We start from the raw sequence: 24,657 nt of genomic DNA, 5'->3' as shown, positions 1-24,657 counted from the left end.
CTATAGTACCTTCATTTGCTTAATCATTTCTTTTGCCAAGTATTTTGATTAATTCTAGTGAACCCACATTTTCTCTATTATAAATAATGCAGTTCTGACAGCACAAAAATATTTGAGTTCATTTATAATTATTGAAGTACTGGGCTAACCATCATTGATACCTATTACCAAATTGGTAGTTATAATGGCTAACATTTTGTGAATGTTATCATGTGCCATGCACTGTTCTCTGTGCTTTGCATATATAAGCTCATTTAAAATGCACAACTCTATAGAATACTACTATTCTCATTTGTTATGTTTATGAGGGCTTGAGAGGTTAAGTAATTTGCTTAAAGTCCCTATACTGGTAAGTGGCAGAACTGGGATTCTAACCCAGCCGGTTTGACTCTAAAGTGAGGCTCTTAAGAATTAATTATACCTCTCAAGGTTGTGTCATTTTAACTTCTCTGTATTAGTGTCTTAGTCAACATATATCTTTAATGTCATAGGTTAAAAAAAAAATAGTACTTTAATTTGCATTTCATCAACTACTTGTAAGAATAAAACTGTGGATAGTTTGTAGGGAATTTTCACTTAGTTTTACATTAGAATAGTCAACATATGTATTAGGAATATGCCTAAAAAGTAAAGAGACTGAGCATATGAGTGAGGGCTCTGGGCTGCCAGGGTTTGAATGTCAGCTTCACTTCTTCCTAGCTGTGTTATTTTTAACAAGTTATTTAACCACTTCTAGCCTTCTGTAACATGCAAATACTAGTAGTACCTACCTTACAGGGTTGTTGTGAGTAAAGAAAATAAAGCATTAGAACAGCACCTATTGCTATATCAACATGTAGCCATGATTAGGCCACAATGTAAATACTAAAATTGATAATATTTTTGCAAGTGATTATATGGGGATACTATACACTTATTTTAGTGATGCTGTCATTTTTTGGTACAGTTTCTAGAGCTTACATTTTGAAAAACCTACAGAGTCGATTTGTGAATGACACTAAGAAAATTAGTCTCAAAGGATATAGGTTTGGTACCACTGGGACACTTCAAAAGAATGAATGCTACGGGCCCTTGAGGGATAGATTCAAAAGAGAAGTTCCAATAATGAGTCTCAGATAATTATTGGAGTTGGAGTAAGTATGTAACTTTATTGAAGGAGTAAACATTCATTTAGTATGTATATCCTAATATGTACATTAACTTTTAATCTAAAAATACACTTTTTCTTATTTCCTTCCCATTTTCTTCCCTTTCTCCACCCTTTTTTGGTTTCATTTATGAACCAGGTTGTGATCCCTGCCCAAAGCTTGTATCAGACACCCTTTTGAACCACAGAGCACTTAGCATAGTGTTCGAAACACTGTAGGTGGTTATTGAATGATTGATTAAATGAGAAACTAGTCATTTAAACCAAACTATAGTAATTGGTTAATTTGGTAAGTCGATGGAAGTAGTACTCTGAAATGTTTGAACTCTGCAACTGTAAGTGAAGTCTTAAGATATAAGTAAGTCTTTAATGATCCTATGGCACTTTCCTCAAACAGGTAGTCAGCCTAATCTCCTGAAATGATAATGACTTGAAAGTAAAGGTAGTATGATGCACTGACAATAACCTTGGATTAAGTGTGAGAAGAAGACTCTCTCTGGTCCAGTTTTTTCTGTTTACTAGCTCCCTCCACCTTGACTTCTTCCTCCCAATCTGTCCACCTGTACATTCTGATCCACTACTTCACTCCTCTATATCTTCAGCCCGTTCTTAGGATTCTTAGCCTTTTCCTCTGAGATCTGGCTTTGCCCTGAGGTTACGGGTTTACCTTCTTGAATTGAGGTGTCTGTTTTTTTATAATTCTTGAATCACTGGGTCTGGGTGCCATTTATTGCCACTTCCATCATCCTCTTTTGTGGCTCAGGCCCTTGTTAACTATTCTTTTGAGTGCTTCTTATGACCATGTCCTGACTTCTTACCTGTGCTCACCCAGTCATTGAAGACTTTAATACCTTCTTCACAGACATGCTCTAGTTTAAATCTTAACTTGATCCAGTGCATGTGGGCATAGTCATTCATTTATAAAATACATTTATTGTGTGGTCCCACTAGGAGTCAGGCACTAGGTATAAAATAATAATCAAACAGACCTGGCCTTTTCTGTATTTGTGATCTGCACCCTGTCTTATTGCTTGTCATTCTACTTTAGAAATCTTAAACTCCAATGTTGCATACTATCCTAGCTCCTCCATTTATTAGATGTAGAACTTGAGCAAATCACCAAACCTCTGCTAGTTTCTTCTTCTGTTAAAAGGCAAAACAATAGTACCTACCTTGCAAGGTTGTTGTAAGAATAGAGTGAATTCATGTAAAGCTCTTACAGTAGTGCCTGACACATAGTAAGCATTATAAAAAAAATGCATGCTATGATTATTATTCAGTTATTCTACATGCTTGCTTCCTTCTCACATTAATGTCCTCTTGGACCTCAGGAAGATTCCTTTCGTTCTCCCAAGCTGTGGTGATACCTGTTACTAGTTGCCCTTTCTGTCCTGCTACTCCTCAGAGCAAGGCCAGGAATATCAGCAAAAAGCATCTTGGATCATTCCACCTGTTTGCTTTTACTGCTTATAGTTTTTAGGCTATTTTGCACTCCTGGGGAAAATTGCAAGACCCATTGGTTCGATTCCCAGTCAGGCCATATGCCCAGGTTGCAGGCTCAATCCCCAGTATAGTGGGTGTGCAGGGGGGCAGCCGAACAATGATTCTCTGTCATCATTGATGTTTCTCTCTCTCTCTCCCCCTCTCCCTTCTTCTCTGAAATCAGTAGAAATATATTTTTTAAAAATTCTCTTAACTCTCTTCTTCAAAAAATTTAACTACTGCTTCACTGTGAAAACTAATGTTAACTTGTGTTAAGTTCTTTCAACTTTCTTCCCTTTCAGTTATATTCTTTATCCTGTCTCTTGACTCATTCTCAACTCCTCTCAGATCTCAGAGAAGGAAGATGTTTCTTTTCTTGCTTTCCCAATCCTGGTGACTACCATACTATCTTCTTCATAGCCAAGAGCCTTCAAATACTCTGTGTGTCATTTATTGGAACACAATTTTCTTTGTCATTGCAGCACAATGGTATCCCAGCAATGCCAGTTTGTTTTCTCATCTTTAAGATGGGTACTGTAGCAATCTTTCTCACAGATTAATTGTGAGGATTAGAATAATGCCAGAAAGTGCTTTCTAATGGTGGCATCACTAAGACATTTAAAATAATTTTTCTAATCATAAAGTCAGAATTTTCAACTAAAAGTAATGTGTTTCATGTGGGACAGTTAATTTCAAACTCTTATGTGGTCTCTAGGATCCAGGGAGAGTGAAGTATCTTCAGAAATCTCCCTCTCTGGTAATTTAGAGCATTTACTATGTTGCCATAAGTATAAATTGTTTAACTATTGCTTTAAAATAACCAGTCATTAATCCAGACTTTTTAAAATTGAGGAGAGTCCTACTTGCCTAAATTGACAAAGTTAATAGGAAATTAAGAACAGAGCCTCTAATCCCCTAATCCAGAGCTTTTACTATTAGAAAGCATTACTTCTTTTTCTTAAGTTAGTTTTAAAGTTGAAAATGTAATTGAGTAAAATTTATTAATTTGACTTCCATTCATTTAGTACTTGGAATCATTGAGAAAGGAATGTTGCCAAATTTACTCTTTAAATAAAGTTGTACTGCTAAGCAAAAGAATAAAGACTTCAAAGGGATATCTTTACCTACTTTAAGAAAATACAATAAATATTCTTTAGAGATACAGTACTTCTCTAAAAGCAAGCCATCCTTGCTAAGAGGAATACTTTACCATACTGATTGTAAGTCATTCTTACCTAAAGCGGCCCTTAACTGAGCAACACCTAGCCCAGTGATGGCGAACCTTTTGAGCTCGGCGTGTCAGCATTTTGAAAAACCCTAACTTAACTCTGGTGCCGTGTCACATATAGAAATTTTTTGATATTTGCAACCATAGTAAAACAAGGATTTATATTTTCGATATTTATTTTTTATATTTAAATGCCATTTAACAAAGAAAAATCAACCAAAAAAATGAGTTTGCGTGTCACCTCTGACACACATGTCATAGGTTCGCCATCACTGAGTCCTAGCCTCTTCTATTTGCCCTGTCCTCTTGAAAGTAATCATGAAAAATTCTTTTTCCTTTCCAATTTATTAATAGTATGAGAAGTTTCTTTATAAGATTAGTAACTACAATTTGTTGAATGTCTACCTTGTATTAGGCTCTGTTTTAAGTGCTTTGAACTATAATTACCTCAAATCCTCACAACAATCTTTAGATGTTATTACTTCTGTTTTAAATTTATCTGGGGCTCAGAGACACAGTGAAATACATTTACATCTATGAAAGGGCAGAGCTGTGATTCGGATCCCAGGCATGTCTGACTCAAAAATTCATGTTCTTTCCACTACACCATACTGCCTAATTATATTCTGTTAAGAATTTGCTAGATTCTGAAAAAAAATTTTTTTTCTTAATAGGAATGTATTAGAAAAATAATTCTAAGGTTTTCATTTAAATTACTACCCAGGGGCAGATTTGGGGTGTCCTGCAGCTTATACAATTCACTATTCGTTATGAAAATAAATCAAAATTAAGTTCTGGCCATTGGAAGTTTTTGTTTGTTTGTTTTGTTTTTGTTTTTGCAAGTCTAGGCCTCACTAGATTCAAGGTAAATGCATTACTCATAAGAGTTAATGTTATAAAAACTGAATCAATAAAAGTATATGTTTAGTAAAATTTGAGTACATAAATTGCTTAAATGGGCCCTAGTGTGTATTGACTTTAGTCAAGGTAATAACCTATCAGAAAGACACATTACTTGTCATATTTATCAGTTAACACTTTTCTTTTGGGCTGATAGCACACATTTCTTAACTTACTCTTTTCAGTTAATAGGAATTTATCTTGGTAAGTATATGTTCAGAATAAAAGTGATTTTTTAAAATTATTAATGTGTAAATATTTTAATATAATCTTTAATTTAGTCTTTGAGAATATACTAAGAAGTTGATTGAGCAGTAAAATGAATTTTGAAGCATACAGATCAGCTATTTTAAAATATTTCACTTTTCCTCATAGTATATGCAAATGAGACAGAAAGAGGTATATTTTTGGATGAACTCTAATCACTAGTCAAATAAAGTGACTTATTTGCTGCTATTTGTATTCATATTTTAGTTTTCAAAAGCTATAAGGCACTTTAGAGAAAATCTGTTCTAATCTCATTTATTAGATGACGAAACAAGGACCAGAGAGAATGTTATGAAAGAACCATGACTTAGAAACCTGATTTCTAATTGAGAGCTTTTATTTTCTAGACCAAACAAAAATAAGTATTTGGCTGTAATGACTTACTATTAACACTAGAGGCCTAGTGCACGAGATTCGTCCACTGGAATGGAGGGGTCCCTCAGCCCAGCCTGTGCCCTCTCGCAGTCTGGGACCCCTTGGGGGATGTCTGCCTGCCGGCTTAGGCCCTATCACCCCGGGAATCGGGCCTAAGCTGGCCGGCAGACATCCCTTTTGCAGTCTAGGGCTCTCACATTCCGGGACCCTTTGCTCCTTACCGGCTTCCTGCAGCAGAGGCAGGAGAGGCTCCCACCACCGCTTCTGCACTCTCCAACCGTGAGCCCAGCTTCTGGCTGAGCGGTGCTTCCCCTGTGGAAACACACTGACCATCAGGGGGCAACTCCTGCTTTAGTGTCTGCCCCCTGGTGGTCAGTGCAATTCATAGCAACCGGGTTGTTCTGCCGTTCAGTCAGTTTGCATATTATTAGGGTTTTATTATATAGGATTAGCATATTCAATTATAAAATGATCTATACTAATAAAAGGGTAATTAGACTGGGAGACCTTCTGGACGTCCTTCTGGACAAAGCCATGGTGGTGGGGCCGAGGCAGAGGTGGTTAGGGGCGATCAGGCCAGGAGGGGAGGGCAGTTGGGGGTGATCAGGCCAGCAGGGGGGGCAGTTGGGGGTGAGCAGGCCGGTGGGGGTGGCCAGTTGAGGGGGAGCAGGCCAGCAGGAGGGGCAGTTGAGGGTGAACAGGCTGGCAAGGGGGGGCAGTTGGGGGCGAGAAGGCTGGCAGGCAGAGTGGTTAGGGGCAATCAGGCAGGCAGGCAGGTGAGCAGTTAGGAGCCAGCATTCCCGGATTGTGAGAGGGATGTCCGGTTTAGGCCCAATTGGGCCTAACCATGGGATTGGGCCTAAACCGGCAGTCGGACATCCCCCGAGGGGTCCCAGATTGCAGAGCGTACAGGCCAGGCTGAGGGACACACCCCCCCCCCCCCATGAATTTCGTGCACCGGGCCACTAGTTTCTTAATATTGAGCACCCAGGTGATTTGAGTTGACATGGTTTAAGGGAAACTTACACTTAGCCCAGAACACTTGGATTTCTTCATTGTTCTAACTCAGGGGTCCTCAAACTTTTTAAACAGGGGGCCAGTTCACTGTCCCTCAGACCGTTGGAGGGCCGGACTATAGTTTAAAAAAAAACTATGGCCGAACCGGTTTGGCTCAGTGGATAGAGCGCCGGCCTGCGGACTGAAGGGTCCCGGGTTCGATTCCGGTCAAGGGCATGTACCTTGGTTGCGGATGCATCCCCGGTGGGGGGCGTGCAGGAGGCAGCTGATGGATCTTTCTCTCTCATCAATGTTTCTAACTCTCTATCCCTCTCCCTTCCTCTCTGTGAAAAACCAATAAAATATATTTTTAAAAAAAACAAACAAAAAAAAACTATGAACAAATTCCTATGCACACTGCACATATCTTATTTTGAAGTAAAAAAACAAAACGGGAACAAATACAATATTTGTATTTGCATGTGGCCCAAGGGCCGTAGTTTGAGGACCCCTGTTCTAACTAGCTGTGTGATCTTGGATAAGCCTCTTAGCCACAGTTCCCTCAATTATAAAATGAAGAGATTTTAACTTGGGGTTTAAGCTCATTCCAACTCTAAAAATTTTAGCAAAGGCATTGTATATATACACTAGAGGCCCAGTGCACGAATTTGTGCACAGGTGGGGTCTGGCCAGGCCTGTTGGGAGGAGGAGATGGCAGGAGGTTGGCCAGGCCGGCTGGGGGGAGGAGCCGCAGGCGATTGGCTGGCTGGCCCCACCCCCGATTGGGGTTGGGGGACTGATCTGTGGAGGGACCTGGCAGGGGCTGCAAGGAGGTTGGCTGGCCAGCCCCGCCCCCTATTTGGGTGCAGGGTGCAATCAGGGGCGGGGCTGGCCGGGGGAGGGGCTGTGGGCCGATTGTGGTGGGACTGGCTGGGGGCGAGGGTGGGGTGGGGTTTGGCCAGTGGCCCTGCCCTTAATCAGGGTGGGAGAGTCTGATCAGGGGTGGGTTAGCCGGGCGCACTGGCCGTGGGAGGTTAGCTGGCTGGTCCCACCCCCTGATCAGCCAGTTTGCTGGCCACAGTGGGCGTCATAGCGACCAGTCATTAGGGTCATTACGGCGTTATGGTCTCTGGCTTTTTATATATAGAGAAGATAAATCTATGAAATGATGCTGGTATGGTCCATGGCCTAAAACATTTGCTGTGATGTTGCAAAAGTCATCTACCTTTGCAGCCTTAGAATTTCCTGAAGGAATAAGAATGGTGTATTTCAGTGATGATGGTTAAATCTTAATATGAAGCAGTGGGAAAGTTAGCTATGTTCTACATCTTTCTGTGTGAGTTGGTAGTTTTAGAGAAATTTTGAGCAGATTTGATAGCAGATTTTAGTAATAATTTTATATGATAGGCTTTTTGCTGTGATACCACATTTGGTTACAAGTTTAGGTTCATTCAATTAAAAGACAAAACTAATTGTGGCACTTTATACTATTTCACAGGTTTTTATCTCTTCCTATGGGTTGTATGTAGCTGATTCCAGTGTATACTAATTTGTTATTGCCTTACATTTTATAGAGCTTTTACACATTATCATAGTTTTAGAAAAACTAATTTACCCATAAAAAAAAAGCAACTTAGGGGCCCTATCAGGGTCCCTCAGTTGGTTACAGTGTCTTTACAATAAGCCAAGGTGGGGGGTTCAATTTCCAGTCAGAGCACATACAAGAAACAACCACTGAATTCATAAATAAGGGTAACATAAATCAATGTTTCTCTTTCTGTCTCCCTTCCTCTCTCTAAAATCAAACAATAAATTTAAAAAAAAAAACAGTGACTAAAGCTAAAGAGAAGCCAGTATTGTCACTTCTGATTAAAATCAATAATTTTAAATTATAGATAGAAATATGGAACTCAGACATGCGTTTAGATATAAAGTATTTTTCCCTGTAATGTTACTGCTTCTTTCAAATTTCATCCCAAACATGAGTCCTGCTTTTCTATTCTGTTTTCCAGATCAATGTTTAAAGAGCAATTTTATAAACAGGATCCTTAGTAGTGTTTCATATTTAATAGTATATGGGAAAATGCAGCAAATGTTTTTATCACTTTAAAGTGTTGATCTTACAGATGTAGTAACTTTTATTGTCTTAATATAGAGGATCTCTAATTAAAATGTTTGAAGAGTTTTAATCAAGGTGAATATGATTTATTCTCTGGGTAAAATGTATTTCAGGGTGCCAAGTAACAATTCTAACACCAATATAGGATAGTGACATACTGCTTGTCTCATTGAAAATACTTAGGAGTGCATCTTACTTATTGTGGTCATCATGAGACTTAAATGTTACACATACATTTTTTCATAAATGTAAAAGTCATTCACAGAGAGACATTTGAACTCTTAAATCAGGTGTGATTTAAATGGATTTTAATAGGTTAATCTGGAAACTTGATTTGTGTCTTTGGAAAAGAATGTCCAAAATTTTCAAATTGATTTTTGAACAGCTTACTCATGTGAGATCTGAAATGTAGATTGTAATTGAACTTTCTGTTGGTGATTTAGCTTTCTCATCACATTACTGTTCTATAATTTAATGATATTGGAGGCCAACTGAGTGTAGATGAGACTTAGTTTATGATTTCACAGAATTGTACCAGGCTACGGTGCTTTACCAATTGACAATATTTTTCTCTCTTTCCTTGACAACAGTTATTACTTTTGGCAGCCCAGTTCCACTCCCCTCAGGTCTCTACTGGAATCAAAGAGAAACCAGTTAATCAAACATCAGTAGTGTTAACTTCAGGTTTTAAGTCATTAAGACTCTATGTGTCTCTTCTGTGTAGTAAAGAAACATATTTATCGAGCAAGTGTTGTGTGCCAAATGCTTTCACAGACTTATTTAATTGCCACACAATACAGTGTCTTCTCCCATTTCCCCCTCCCCAAGCAGATGAAAATGCAGTTTGGAAAGTTAAATGACTTGTCCAAAGTCTGAATGTTTCCCACTGGGCTTTTTCCTCAAAGCTTGGGTCTTTGGCTATATTTTTGCTGGTTGAGTTTGCTTAAAGATTAACTGATGGATAAATAGGATTGTTGCAGATGTCATAAATCATTACGTAGTTCTTTGTCATCAAATATGATTAATCATCATTAACAATAACTAGACTGCATTTAAATCATTTTTGACTGTTATCTAGGCATTGTGCTATGTATTATAAAGGATACAATAAAATAAAGGAGGAGAGACTTTATAGTACTCTGAGATGCTTAAAATCTGAGAGGGAGCTTCCTTTCATAATTGATGGCTTAGTTGTGTCTGACTAGAACATTGCCATTCCTCAGATATTTTTACCAAAGCAACTTTTTTGAGGCTGAAGCTTAAAATTAAGATCAAGCATTTTTCCTTCTTTATTTTTTTCTAGCTGTGTCATTCTGAATTGCTTGGAATTTCAAATTTTCACCCTTTCCCCACCCACCCTGTTCTAAATTTCTTGTAGAAAATTATTCATAGGGGACTAAAGACTTCTTGTCCTTTGTATATAGTGAATGTGAAGAATATAGTTCTCTTCATTTTAGTTCTAATTGTCTCATATTATAGTTCTCTCCAACTCTTAGTAGTTACCTGACTGTCAAGATGTGTAAGTATATAATAGACTTACATCCTTTCAAATTCAGACCTTTAGAAAGTTAATGTTTTTGTATCATTTGAAGTAATGTAGATGAAAAGTCAGATGTTTGTGAAAGAAAATAAAGACTGTTAGCATTGTGTTATTGGTACTTCCTAATGAGGGAATTTCAATTTTGAATTGGGGAAAGGTAAAGGGGAAAAGGTCACTTTTAAAAGTTAAAGTCTTGATTTGATTTTTAAAAGTTTTACTAAACCTTAAGAATTTAAGAATACGTAATTATATCTTCCCTTTAAAAAAGAGCTTTTGTTTTTTTTCCCTGCCAAATGAATTTACTTTGCTGGCTGATCACTTCGTACTTGAGCTGCTTGGGGGTAGATATTGTATACACTTAACAATTAGCAAATATTAAATATTTGTGTATATGTGGGTGCATTTTATTTTATCATTTGTTTTGCTGAAGTATTGTTACCAAGTCCCTCTTGAGTATATTTGCAGTTACTGCAACCTAAGTAAATCAGTTTCATCAAATGGAATTAAAATTGTACTCACATAAATATTTAAGATAAGGATGTTAAAACTTTTTTTTAATATACATAAAACTAGAGCCTTTAAATTTTGTGACAGCTAATGTTGCTTGCTGTATCAAGGATGGGTGAGGGAGAAATTAAAAGTTCATTATTAGTGTAATCATTTTGCTACTATTGTTGACATGTTCACTTGACTCCAAGACCAAAGCATGTAAATGTAGGAATTTGCACTTTAAGCTAGTTTTCTTTAGTATATTGTTTTTGGACTTGTTTAATTTTAGGAAAGATTAGAGCTTATGGATCTTCTCCTTAATGGCCTTTTCCATTCAGTAGTTTCCTCCCAGTTAACACTTATTAATAAAAGTCATGACTAAGTAGCCATGTGAAGTATTTAGTTAGGTGAATGAAAAATCCAAAAATATTAATATTTGAAATTTGAGTTTGTTGCTGCACGTTATTGTACTTAATATCTATTTGAAAAAGACATTAGATTGCTTAAACATTACTTTCATTGCTGTAGATAAGGACATTAAAATATTCTTCCATGTTGTGTTTAGTAATTCAAATGTTCATGTTTTAAAAATTGCATTGGTGTAACATAAGGTAAAATGATACTCATTCACCAAACACTTGTTTATAGCCTTCTAAGTTGCATTGAAGAAAAACATACAATCCCTTAAGTATCTCAGTCTAGTAAAAAAAAAACAAAAAAAAACAACAACATATTATAAAGCATTATGAAAATGTAATGATAGATATAACCCAAATATTATGAAACAGCTGAGAAGGAGTCATGCGCTTTGCTTGAAGTCAGAGAAGGATCCCTGGAGAATATGACACCTGAGTTGTATTCAGGGGCTATGTGAAGAATCAGATAAAGAAGATGCAGAAGAAGACATGGGAAAGTGAATGGAGAGGAGTGACAGTGGTCCGGATTTACTATTGGTTTAATTTTGTTAGGGAATAAATGTAAAATAGGTAGTGGTGAGTGAAAAATGAAGTTAACCCTTTGCGGTCCAATGTTATTTTTGGAATTCAAACAGTCTGGTCCAAATTAATTGACGGGATTGAATGTTGAACTTTTTAATGTTCTTATTGCTTGACGTTGGACCTGCTCCTAGCACCTGGTCTGTCGAGTCAGCCTTGCGGTTGGGCTGAAAAGGGTTTAAATAGGCATAGACTTTGACTTCATTTTTGCTGGTTGAGGTTGCTTACACTAGATCTTAAAGAGTTGTTATGTTCCCTTTTAAAATACACCCCCACAGGCCTGTCATTAATGAGAGCTGGATTTTGAACAGGGCATGATGCTCATATGTCTATTTTGATGGTGATTTTGAGGAAGATAGAGTCCAAGAGGATATTAGCATTCATGATGGTTAGAAGGCTCTTGCAGTGATCTAGATCAGCGGTTCTCAACCTGTGGGTCGCGATCCCTTTGGGGGTCGAATGACCCTTTCACAGGGGTCGCCTAAGACCATCGGAAAACACATATATAATTACATATTGTTTTTGTGATTAATCACTATGCTTTAATTATGTTCAATTTGTAACAATGAAAATACATCCTGCATATCAGATATTTACATTACGATTCATAACAGTAGCAAAATTACAGTTATGAAGTAGCAACAAAAATAATTTTTTGGTTGGGGGTCACCACAACATGAGGAACTGTATTAAAGGGTCGCGGCATTAGTAAGGTTGAGAACCACTGATCTAGATGAAAGTTTTAAGGCAATAATATTCAGGATGAAAGAATGGGGGCATATTTGTCCTAATGTTAGCAGCACTTGGTGAATGGATGAGAAGGGTTTGAGAGAGAGGAAAAAAGATAAGATAATGGTATGCTTCTATCTTGTTGTAACTAGGTGATTAAGTTGCCACTACTGAGTCTGAGAATACAGGAGGAAGATTTGAGTGGGCGTGATGAGTGAGTTTACTAGGGGTTTTGTCTGGAGCCTTTGATTGGAGACATCCAGCAGATAGTTGAATAAAATAGGCTTCAGGGACAATATCTGGGCTCCAAAATAGATTTAGGAGCAATTAAAATATAAAGCAATAATTTAACTTCTTTGAGATATGGGCCAAACTTCTTGGGAAATCTGAGTTAGGGATCCACCACCCAGAAAAGAAGTGTGCACACATTCTGTTTGCAAAATTTTGTATACAGTTCTAGGAGTCTTCAGAATCCCTTGTCATTTTAGTCTTGTGCATTTTAGAACCCTAGATGTGTGGGTAGTAGTTATAACCATGAATTAAAATCCTTAGGGTCCCAGTGTAGAGCGAAAAGAGCCCAGGACAGAACTTTCTCGGGATTAAAATGATTTAAATGGCACTGACAAACAGAAGACATGAAATAGGGGAATACTGTTCCTGAAAGAAGGCTACATTATATTGACTTGCATTTATTTAGCATAATTACACTCTTTTTTTAAAAATCCTCACCCAAGGATATGTTTTTATTGATTTTTTTTTTAGGGGTGGGGGGAGGCAGATAAAAAGAGAGAGATAGAATAAGAAACAGAAACATCAATTGGTTGCCTCCAGCACTCGCCTTAATTGAACCTGCAACCTTTTGGTGTACGGGATGACACTCCAAGCATCTGAGCCACCCAGCCAGGGCAGCATAGTTGTACTCTAAAGGTACTTTTGTTTTTGTTCATATCTGTTTATTTGCTAAGTTTGAAAAGCTATATATTTTTTCTGACATTTGATGCCCATATATGAGAATTCAAGAGATTCTATCATTGGGTACTTGTTAGTCAACATGAGAAGAATTATACTGTGTCCTGGACTGGCCTAAATTCTGACATTCTTATTAGGACTGTCTTCATGATAGTCCTTTGAGATAGATGCTGTTATTAAACCCACTTTGCACATGAGGAAATAAAGGCTTAGAGGAGTTAATTTGCTTAAGGCCACATGGCTTGTGAATTTAAAACAGCCATGACACAAATCCAGGCCATTCAGACAGCAAAACTTATGTTCTCTACTAGTATACCATTCTGTGGTTACCAGGATAATCAGTGACTGGCACTGTGATATTATTACTTTACCATGTTAGCACAGTGAAATGTGAGGTGAGCCTAAGAGTATGAACTAGATTTGGGGCTGTATGAGTTTTAATCCTAGCTCTGTGATTTGGATAAATCATTTAATCTCTTTTCCTTTGTTTGAAAATTTTTATGCCTGAGCAATCACCAGAAGAAATGTCCTGTTGCTCCACCTGTGCTCTATAAGGCATGAATACTAAGGAAAATACTACTACAGTCTTGGATTATAAAACAGCTTTTACTTATATGAGAAATGATTTTAGTGTAATGTAAGAGTACTTGTACAATATTTAAAGCCCGTAGGTTTATATTTTAAAAATTCTTTAGTCTCCAATAGAATATTTAGTAATTCATGCTGGGTAGAGACATTTTTGTACATTTTCTAGCTTTTATGGAATCTTATGTTGTAGAGCTTGAAAGATCATTTGAAGTTTTGCTCAACTATTGGCAGTATACTGGAGTTTATAGTTAATACACAGCTCTTTCTTTGAAATCATTCTGAATATTCATTCTGCTTCAGGTGTTTATTACTTAACAAGAGGCCCAGTGCACGAAATTCATGCACTGAGATGGGTAGGGGGGTGTCCCTCAGCCCAGCCTGCACCCTCTCCAATCTGGGACATCCCTCTCCCAATCCGGGACTGCTGGCTCCCAACTGCTTGACTGCCTGCCTGCCTGATTGCCCCTAACTGCTTCTGCCTGCCAGCCTGATCACCCCCTAAGCACTCCCGCCTGCCAGCCTGATCTATGCCTAACTGCTCCCCTGCCAGCCCGATCGCCCCCAACTGCCCTCCCCTGCCAGCCTGGTCGCCTTATACTGCTCTCCCCTGCCGGCTTGGTTGCCCCTAACTGCCCTCCCCTGCTGGCCTGGTCACCCCTAACTGTCCTCCCCTGCTGGCCTGGTCGCCCCTAACTGCCCTCATCTGCTAGCCAGGTCCCCCCCAACTGCCCTCCCCTGCTGGCCTGGTCTCCCCTAACTGCCCTCCCCTGGTGGCCATCTTGTGCCCACATGGGGCGGCCATCTTGTGTGAGGGTCTGATGGTCAATTTGCATATTCGTTATTATATAGGATTATTATATAAGATTTTAAGGGAAGGTGTCTTAATCTGCTTTATTGTAATATCTGCATATGCTGTCAGCAAACAAAACCACGTCCCACATACTGTAGTCCTCTTATATGGGATGAATTCCAATATCTCGAGTGGTGCCTGAAATTGCAGTGGTACCAACAATAATAAATTAGAATAGTTATAAAAATATAATGTAATAAAAGTTATGTGAATGTGGTCATTTGTTTGAGGGGATTTCTTGCTAAAGTCTTCATATAGACTCAATGCTTTCTTGCTGCTATCATTTAGGACATGTTTTTTGTTCATGTCTTCTACCCACAGGTGTAATGCCTGTTTGTCTTCACTAAGCACTTATGCATTGTGGCTGTAACTGCTGTGGTTTGAAGTGTGATAGCTAAACTAGCACAGATTTCTTTTTCCTTCCTCACAATGTCATTAATAGAAGAGTCATTCTTGTTGTCTATCTTCACAACCTCCCAGCATGTGATTTTTTTTTTTTTTTTTTGTATTAAGTTGAGAACTTCAAGCTTTTCACTTACAGGAAGCACTTTTTGCTTCTTTTTGACATACCCAATTGCCACGATCACTATTCTTGCGCTTTGGGGCCACTATTAAATAAAATAATGGTTACTTGAACCACAAGCACTGTGAAGCAGCGATGGTTGATCTAATAACCAAGATAGCTGCCAAGTGGACAAAGGGATGATTCCTGTCCTGGCTGCACACAGCAGGATGGTGCCAGATTTCATCATACTATTCAGATGGGTTGTAATTTTAAAATCATGAATTACTTATTTCTGAAATTTTTCATTTAGTATTTTCAGATCATGGTTGACCGTGGGTAACTGAAACCACAGAAGGCAAAATTGTGGATAAGGGGGACTACTGTACATGGACTATTAAAGTTATTATCACATGGGCTTGTATCATTTATTTGTGAAAAGTTTAAATACTACATCTTATTTATATTTTATATGTATCAGGATATCTAACCAAAAAAATAGTAGTTTAGGTGTAGGGGTAAATTCAATTAAAGCCATTTCAGAAAAGTCAATAGACCTGGGATTTGAATATTTAAATACTTTTTAAAAAAAAAATATTTTATTGACTTTTTTACAGAGAGGAAGGGAGAGGGATAGAGAGTTAGAAACATCGATGAGAGAGAAACATCGATCAGCTGCCTCCTACACACTCCTACTGGGTATGTACCTGCAACCAAGGTACATGCCCTTGACTGGAATCGAACCTGGGACCCTTGAGTCCACAGGCCGACACTCTATCCAGTGATCCAAACCTGAGCCAAACCGGTCAGGGAGGGATTTGCATATTTAAATAAAGGAAAGGCATTATTCTCCTAAAGGGTTCCTTTTTAAGCTCTCCAGAAGAGTTTAGAATAATAAGACTCAGTTTGAATCATCATCTTAAGAATCCTCTTCATTGATAGTTGAGCTGGTATTTTATTGGTAGAATGACTGAAAGAACTGTTTTGCCTACCTACTCCTTTCTCTTTGACATTCATACCCATTAGAAGAGGCTTGGAGAGGATTTATTTTAAACTGCTTTATTGAGGTATGATTGACATACAAAAAACTGTACATATTTAATGTATGCAACTTGATGAGTTTGGAGGTAAGTATTCACCTGTGAAACCATCACCAAAATAAATACAGTAAGCATATAGTTCATATAGTTGGTGTGTTGTTGTTGTTTTTTCCTGCCCTCTTTGGAGGAAATTCTAGCTCAGTAATTTCTGTTTGTTTCAGGTCAGAAGTATGTGTGAAGCTGATAAGTAATTGTTGCAGGATTTCCCAGATTGTGAATACAGAACTTGTAAAGTTCATGTGGCACAAAAAGGGCTCCTTACCCAAAGATTAGCAGGAAATCATTCAGTCAACAAGTATACTAGTAAGAGCTTAAATGTCAGGTCTGATTTTAGTGGCTGAGAGATTCAGCAGTGAAAAATATCCCTGCCTTCATAGAGCTGACATTGGCTGGGAGGAGGGCGGCCAAGAAAAATCAGGAATGTGGGGTTGGAACTTGAGGGTCACTAGTAGGAGGCTGCTGCTATTTAAAAAGAGTGGGCAGTTAAAGCTTCGTTTTAAGGTGACACTTGAGCAGGATTTTGAGGTTGATACATGAATGAGCCATGAAAGTATTTAGGGGAAGAACATTTCAGAGAGAGTAGCAGCTAGATACCTTGAAGTGAACTTGTTTGACGTATACAGGGAATAGCAAGGAAGCTGGTGTGGCTGGAGCAGAGCGAGCAAGAAGGGAGGACTAGCTCATGTCAGAGATTAGCAGATTCGAATAAGGCTTTGTAGCATAGAATTGGAACTTCCAACTCCAAGCAAAATGAGATGAGTTACATGGTTTGATTTTATGTTTTCAGAAGGTCAGTCTCGTTGCTCTGTGATTATAGGCCAAGAGCAGAAGCCGAGACCAGTTAGGAGACTGTTGAAATAAACTGAGAGATGATGGTTTGGACTAGGCAAGTAGTAATGGAAGTGGTTAGGAGGGCTTAGATTCTGGATATATTTTGAAGGTAGAGACAATAGAATTTCCAGTTGGATTAAAAGTGAGGTAAGGGTGTAATGAGGATTACAAACTTTTTGGCAATTGTAAGGATGGATTGGACATTTGCTCATTTGGAGAAGACTGCATGAGAAGCAGATTTAGGGGGAAAGATTAGGGTTTCTGTTTTAGACTTGCTAGTAGACATTCAAGTAGAAACATTGAGTAGGAAGCTGAAAATATGACCGATATTAGGGGAGAGGGCCAAACAGGATATATAAATTTTGAGGTTAACTTAAGCCATAAGAATAGATGAAATCAACTTCACCTTTTAAAAACAGCGTGGATGAACAAAAAGGCTTAGAACTTGAGCCTTAGGGTTGGCAGTTGTGATGAAGAACTGGTAAGCAGACTGACAAATACAAACCAGTAGAGTAGAAAGATGGTATAGCTTGGAAGGCAAGTGAGAAATCTGTTTCAAGTAGGAATGATCAGCTCTTTGAATTGCTGCTAGATAGGTCAAGTAAGATAAGAACTGAGACTTTGACCATTAAATTTAGCAATGTGGAAGACCCTTGGTGACCTCTTCAAGAGTAATTTCAGTGAAATGGTAGAAAATCGGAATCCTTACTAGAGGGGCTTCAAGATATAGTGGGGAAAATAGGACTTAGATACAATCAACATAGAGTTGTTCTCCTTCCCTGCCTTGTGATTTTGCTGTAAATGGAAAAGAGAGAAATTAGGTGGTGCTGGAGAAATATGTGGGGTTGTGAGGATTTGTTTGTTTGTTTTTAGGATGGGAAACTGATAATTTTGAATGCAGATGGAAATTATGTAGCAAAGAAGAGAAAACATTTGATAATGCTAGGAAGGAGGATTGCTAAAGGGGGTCCTTGAATAGATGAGTTGTTATGGAACTAGAGCAGTACTTGTTAAACTTCCTTCTGTGTGTGAATCACCTGGGGTTAAAATGCAAGTTATGGTTCTCTAGGTCTGGTTTGGGGTTCTGAAATTCTCCATTTATAACAGGTTCCTAGAATTTGCCTGTGTTTTTTGTCCCTGTGCTATAATTTGAGTATAAGAACTGGACACTAATTTGCTAGTAGCACAAGAACTAACAAATTATATTGGTATGCAGTCAACTAGATTAGTGGATATGGTGAATTTGTAGTTCCTTTCAGGTTCCTGTTTTCTCAAAACAGGAAGCAAGTCATTATCCAAAAAGTCATCTAGGATATTTGGGTCAGTAGATTAGAGAAAAGTAGGATTGTGGGGTTAAACTAAGGGCCCATTTGTGATTAGTGGTCATGAATTTAAACTGAGATGAATTGAATATGAGCATACGTTTTATTCTTCATTTACTTTCAACTACATGGGTGCAGTGTAGGCAGGCAGTTGAGTCTTATAATGGTGTGTTTTTGGAGGGAGGTAGAGAGGGACAAGTGACTTAAAACAAATGTTACATAAAAGGTAGTTACAAATGATGGACCATGAAATCTAATCTGGGAAAGAAAGAAAATTAGAATATGCTAAGTTAAACAGAAAATGTGGGCTTTATTTTTGTTTTCTGTTTGTTTTGTTTTTAAATGCAGGTCTTTCCTCAATCTTTAATTTGTCAAAGAGCTCTGTAAATCTACAGGAGAGGAAATCTCTGAGCTTGTGTTTTACTAAATAAACTTAGGGGAAAGATGTTTCACACTTTCTGCTAAAGCAAGTATTAATAACAGAGATTGTGATTTTAAATGGAGGGGTTCTGCTGCAGATAAGGGAGGGAGGTCTTAAAGGATTTTTTAAAAATGGTTTCTATCAACTCTGAAAACGGTAAATTTATTTTATTTCTATTAAAACAGATTGTTAACATCCTTATAAGTCATACAGCTTTATCATCATAGCCGTATAATGAAATATTTACTGTATGGATAAATACAAATTTTCAACCATTGGTTTTTGTTTTTGTTTTTGTCTCTTTTTCTCTCTTGGATATTACAGATGACCATGGATGAAAAATATGTAAACAGCATTTGGGACCTTCTGAAAAATGCAATTCAAGAAATCCAGCGTAAGAATAACAGTGGTCTTAGTTTTGAGGAGCTCTATAGAAATGCATATACAATGGTTTTGCATAAACATGGAGAAAAGCTCTACACTGGACTAAGAGAAGTTGTTACCGAACATCTCATAAATAAGGTATCCAACTTTAAAGGACTGTTACTAATTATACTGAATCTAGGAAATCTTTATACCATATTTTACTATGACTAGAAGTATTGTTTTTAAAGGCTCTAGGAAGCCTATAGAAATAACCAGTTATAATGGCTATATTACAAAACCTTACTCAAAACTTACAATCAGCTAAATCAGAATTGTAGATAATTGAGGGAAGATGAAATTTGTGTTCTATGAGCAATATTCTCTATAATCATAGTTAAGGAAGCAAACTTGCAGTAATTTACAAATGCTTATTTATTAATATGTTAATTATAGAGCATCATTTTTTCCTTAAAATGCATAATCAACCAAAATTAGCTTTCTCCACTTTCTCTGCATAGTTGAAAATATTAAAACTACATTGTTATATTGTCTAAGACTTTTTACCATTTGAAACTGACTTTTTTTTATTTTAACTGAGTTTTACTTTAGAAATATGAATTTAAAAAAAATAGTGTTGGGCTGTTAACATTATCAAATGGTTCTTTGGTTCCAAAAAGATGTATTTGTTTTTTTTAGAACATATGTTTTTATAAAGCAAACTCTTCCACTGCAAGTATGTCTGGCTTTAAGATTGTCAGATAAGATGTAAATACCACAGATAAATAAAAACTCAAAAGCTTTTGTGTGGTATTAGGGTATTCATTTTTAAAATTTTATTTTTGAGAAAATGGAAGTTGTACCAGTAGTACAATGATCTCATTGTAGATTCACCTGTTATTAATATTTTGCCACATTTTTGCCAATCCATTTATTGATACATGTTATTATCCAAATTACTGATATTATTGCTGAACAATTAAAGAATACATTTTAGATTTATTTACTCTCAAATATTTGAGAATATTTATCCTAAGAACAAGGAAATTCTCTTAGTTAACCAAAGAACAATGTTCCAAATCAGGCAGTTTAACATTAATATAATACTTTTATTTGAAACAGTCCACATATAAATTCACCCTTGCCCTGTGTAGCAGTGATACCCTTTATTGCAGTTTTCTGATCCAGAATCCAATCCAGGATCACATACACAATTTCTCAGCCTTTCTTTGTCTTTCAACACATTGACATTTTTGAAGACTATAGGTCAGTTGTTTTGTAGATTGTCCCTCAGTTTTTGGTTTGTCTGATTGTTTCCTCATGACTAGTTTCAGGTTATGCATTTTTGGCAGGAATAATACATAAGTGATGTTGTGTCCTCAGTGCATCACATCAGGAGGCACATGATGTCAGTTTATCCCATTATTGGTGATGTTAACTTTGATCACTTGGTGTCCGCCAGATTTCTCCACTGTAAAGGTACCTTTTTCCCTTTGTAATTCATAAGTAATTTGTTCAGATATATTTTGAGACTGTATAAATATCCTGTTCCCCAAGAAACTTTCATGTGATTGTTTAGCATCCATTGATGATTCTTGCATGAATCATTATTACTCTAGTGGTTACAAAATAGTCACTTTTTATTTCTATTATTCCTTTTGCAAGTCCTTTCTCTTAAGTGGGATTACATGAGCAGTAGCTAGTATCTCATAAAGCAGGTAATATGTTCTTCATGCAATTCAATGGGGGTTTTTTTGTTAAGTGACTGCTAGGAAAATACGGTGGATGCAAAGGGATACATGATACTAACGCTTCATAGGTTTGTTTTTACTCTGATGTGAGAGATGATACACACATAAGATAACAGTGTGAGGCATTATATAATTAAGTGGTAAATAAGTTACCCTGGGCTGTAAGGTTTCACGAGAAGGATCAAATTGAAGTGAGCCATGATAAATTTGAGATATAAGTGAACTATGTGGAAGGCATTCCAGAGATTGCAGGTATAACGTGATTATATAGACATGTTTACTTAGGTGGTAACTAGAGTTTGAGGTATATAATAATTTATGGGAATTAGTGGATTATGGTACTGCAAAAATGGTTTGGGAACCAACTGGAGAAAAACTTGAATGCCAAGTTAAGGGATTTGAACTTAACAGTGGAGGTTTATTGGATGTTTTTAAGTAGATAATAATGTGACATTTGAGGAAGATTAAAGTGGAATTTATATAATGTAGAATTGGGAGGTTGTTTGCTGGAAGCAGGAGAAAACCCGGGAAAATCTGAGTAAAGCATTAGGCTAAAAATGAATGGATAATGTCAAATTCTAAAGTAAGACTAGCTGGTATTTGGTTATTGGGAGAATTATGGTGCCACTAATTGAAATATTGTGAAATAATAGTGGAAAACTGATTTGGAATGAGTAGAGGAAATGACAAATTTTGTTTTAGATTATATTGGAAATTTTTATAGTTGGCAAGCACCTTAGAAATTATTTTACATTTGAGGATAATTGTGAGATCGTAATAAAATTCTCAAGTAAAAATATCATGCTTGGAGATACAGGTTTAGAGCTTGGGTAGGAGCTCAAAACTGAAGATCAAGATTTGGCATTTGGTAGCACATCTTGAGGAATAAGTGTTGGAAATCACAGAGAACAAAAATCCCAGAGCCAAGGAATGAGTCTTCAAGAGCAAACTGTGGTTAGATAAGTATGAGAAAATAAGACTAATATAAGGCGCTTGATATCAAACAAAAAAAGAAAAATAGAGTGGAAGAGTTTTGCTTTAAGCTCTTGAAGGGAGAGAAGATTAGAGCAACTGAGTTCTTGGATGTGGAGAGAGTTGGGAACAATGGGGAAGTAAAGGTAGAAGAGAGGGGCATGTTCTCATTTGCCAGAGTTCTATAGAGAATGATGATAACACAATTGATTCTTAACTTCTATATGTGCCAGGTCCAGTTCTAATGCTTTTTACAAGTATTAATTTGGTTAATGGTCACAATCCAATGAGCTAGATAGTACTATTATACCTATTTTGCAAGTTAGGAAACTGAGGCACAGAGATTGGTGATTTGTCCAGATGCATGTAGCTAGTATATGGCCGAGATGAAACATTCAGTCATTGTGGTTTCAGGCCGAGTCCTTGACTTCTCTGTAGATTGGCTCCTGAGGTATACATAGTTAATGGATCAAGATGTAATAAATATGCTAACCTTGAGGCTGCATGAGGGGCTTCACGTAAATTGGCTCAATGTTTGTAAAACTATAGTTCTTTAAATTCTAGGTCTTAGTTTATATAATTAAAATAAAGGAACTGTCAGTAATATCTCTGAGATTCTTTAGTTCTAAAAATATTTAAGCCATACATCTGAAAATGAGGTGAAGAGTCTTGGTCTAGCCCTTGTGGAGAATATAGGGAGGAATTGTCAAGTGAGGAAAAAACTCAGTAGAAAATAGATCGAATGTGTGATCATCATTATTATTATCATCATCATATTATTTTAAGCAGTGCTTTGCAGCTTGGGCACAGAAACAGAAAAATCATCTGTAGTTAATGTGCTATGATTGAGAATTGGCTTATCCAAAAAGTGAGGAGAGAAGGCCAGAATGGGAGGTCAGTATTTAAATGATTAATTTTTTGACTCTCCACATGGTTAGGTAGAAATTGAAGTCATGTGAACACATAATTCCATGGTAACTGCAGGAGCTTTAGCATTTTTCAGTTGTTTAAAGTGATCCTATATTAAGGTTAACTGTCATTTTAAAATACAGGCAGTTTCCCAATATATTCCAGAGAACATGTATTCAAGTTGATTGTGCTAAAGAAATTAAAATATATTTGCTAAATTCTTAATTTCTTTTACACAGGTATTAATGATAGAGCACCAGCATCTGAAAATATTCTTTAATATTTTTTTTCACAAGCCCTCATTTGACCAGCTTAAACCATCAATTTCTGACTAAGAAATGTACCAGTTTCAGCATAGCTAATTCTTTATTTCAATTGACTAACTTTTTGAAACTCTGTTAGTATCTGTGCTTACATTTTTGTGTTTTCCGTTTATCTTTTTTGATTTAACTGTAAATACTACTGTATGGAGACACCAAAAGAAGTCTGTTAACTGACAGGCAGGGTCATCATATAGTAATCCAAAATGTTTGTCTCCTGATATAGGAAATCTTACACTTGTTCTACCAGATGGGACTTTTAGAAATGCTTGCTTCCAAGTAAATGTGTATAAGAGTAGTTCGCATGAAAATCAGTATCAGCAGTCTCATCATTGCACCTTCTGACTAGAAGATGAAGGAATGATTTAGGGTTCTGTGGTGTCAGTGTAACTATCTTCAATCTTACCAAATATATCCCTTTGTGTTTTGAAAGCATTATTACATGATCTGTTCATCAGCTTTTTGTTCTCTATGCTTTTAGCAGTTAGCTGAACTGCCTAACGTGTGTGTGTGTGTGTGTGTGTGTGTGTGTGTGTGTGTGTGTAGTTTTGCTTTTTTGTGTGTTTTTTTTTTAAGCAAAACGAACCTTTGCTTAAAGGTTCTTTTGAAGTGAACCTTTTAGTGTTTTGGTGGTACGGCCTACATAGCCCAGAACCTATCTTTTCACGTTGAAAAATGCAGTGGAAATACAATTTTTACATGGAATCAGGGATGGTTTATTGTAGTTTATTGGTACCCTGATTTCAAGATGAGAATAATGAACATTTTGAAGAACATTTTTGATAAAGCAGAATGGTATAAACTACCAGAGGGCATATGAAGGGAGAACACTTCTTTGAGATGAAATTATCTGATTGACTTTGGAAATGAGTTCACAAAATTGAAGCAGGCATGGAAAAGCTAAATGCTAATTTCTCTTTCTTGGTAGTATTTTCTTTCTAACTCTACCGGAATGTTCCTTTTGAGGAAGCTGAGACTCAAAGGAATTCAGTGAATTTCTGAAGACCACAAAGTGAAACGGAGGGTGTGATGTGGCCTTTGTGTCTCGCCATAAGAAAAATCTTGTCTTATTTTAGTATATATGAAACCTTTTCAGAATTCACAGTGTTTATTTTTCTTTAACTCTTTTCTAAATAAAATAGCTTTAAAAGCATGGTTATATTGGAGAAAAAATGTTCTGCTACTTTCCAGTTTTAAGAATTTTTAAATTATAGATCATTTTGTCAAATCAAATGTGTTCTTGTAAGACTTAACACCGAATTCAATATTCAAAGGTATTTATTTGACAGGCTCTGACTTAGGTGTAGGAAATATATTGGTAAATAGAATGCATCTGATCCCTGCACTCATGGAACAGATAAACAAGTGTTTAGTTACAAAATATAATGGAGAAAACAGCATACAGAGTGTTAAAGAAAAATGATGAGGGCAACTACATAGACCAAGAAAGGGAGGAAGTGGTGATGTTTAAACTGGGACTTGAAGAATGAAA

General features: G+C 36.9%; 1 protein-coding gene across 3 annotated transcripts in view; it reads left to right on the top strand.

Annotated features, from left to right (window-relative positions):
• The window catches only part of CUL3 (cullin 3), a 103,464-nt gene that overhangs the window by 5,118 nt on the left and 73,689 nt on the right, over positions 1-24,657 (top strand). Inside the window, exon 2 of one of the 3 annotated variants that reach the window (XM_070422245.1) lies at positions 19,175-19,372. The exons of 1 other annotated variant lie outside the window; for it this stretch is intronic. In XM_070422245.1, the coding sequence (XP_070278346.1) occupies positions 19,175-19,372 (198 nt within the window). Of the gene's footprint in view, positions 1-19,174; positions 19,373-20,629; positions 20,693-24,657 lie in introns of those variants that run through there. One more of the 3 variants, XM_070422247.1, reaches the window with a different exon arrangement.

The sequence above is a fragment of the Myotis yumanensis genome, unplaced genomic scaffold, assembly GCF_028538775.1.
Source record: "Myotis yumanensis isolate MYYU_CA2020_CCGP unplaced genomic scaffold, mMyoYum1.0.hap1 SCAF_8, whole genome shotgun sequence".
Taxonomy (NCBI): Eukaryota; Metazoa; Chordata; class Mammalia; order Chiroptera; family Vespertilionidae; genus Myotis; species Myotis yumanensis.
Note: the sequence above shows the minus strand (reverse complement) of the source record. Positions and strands in the feature narration are given on the sequence as shown.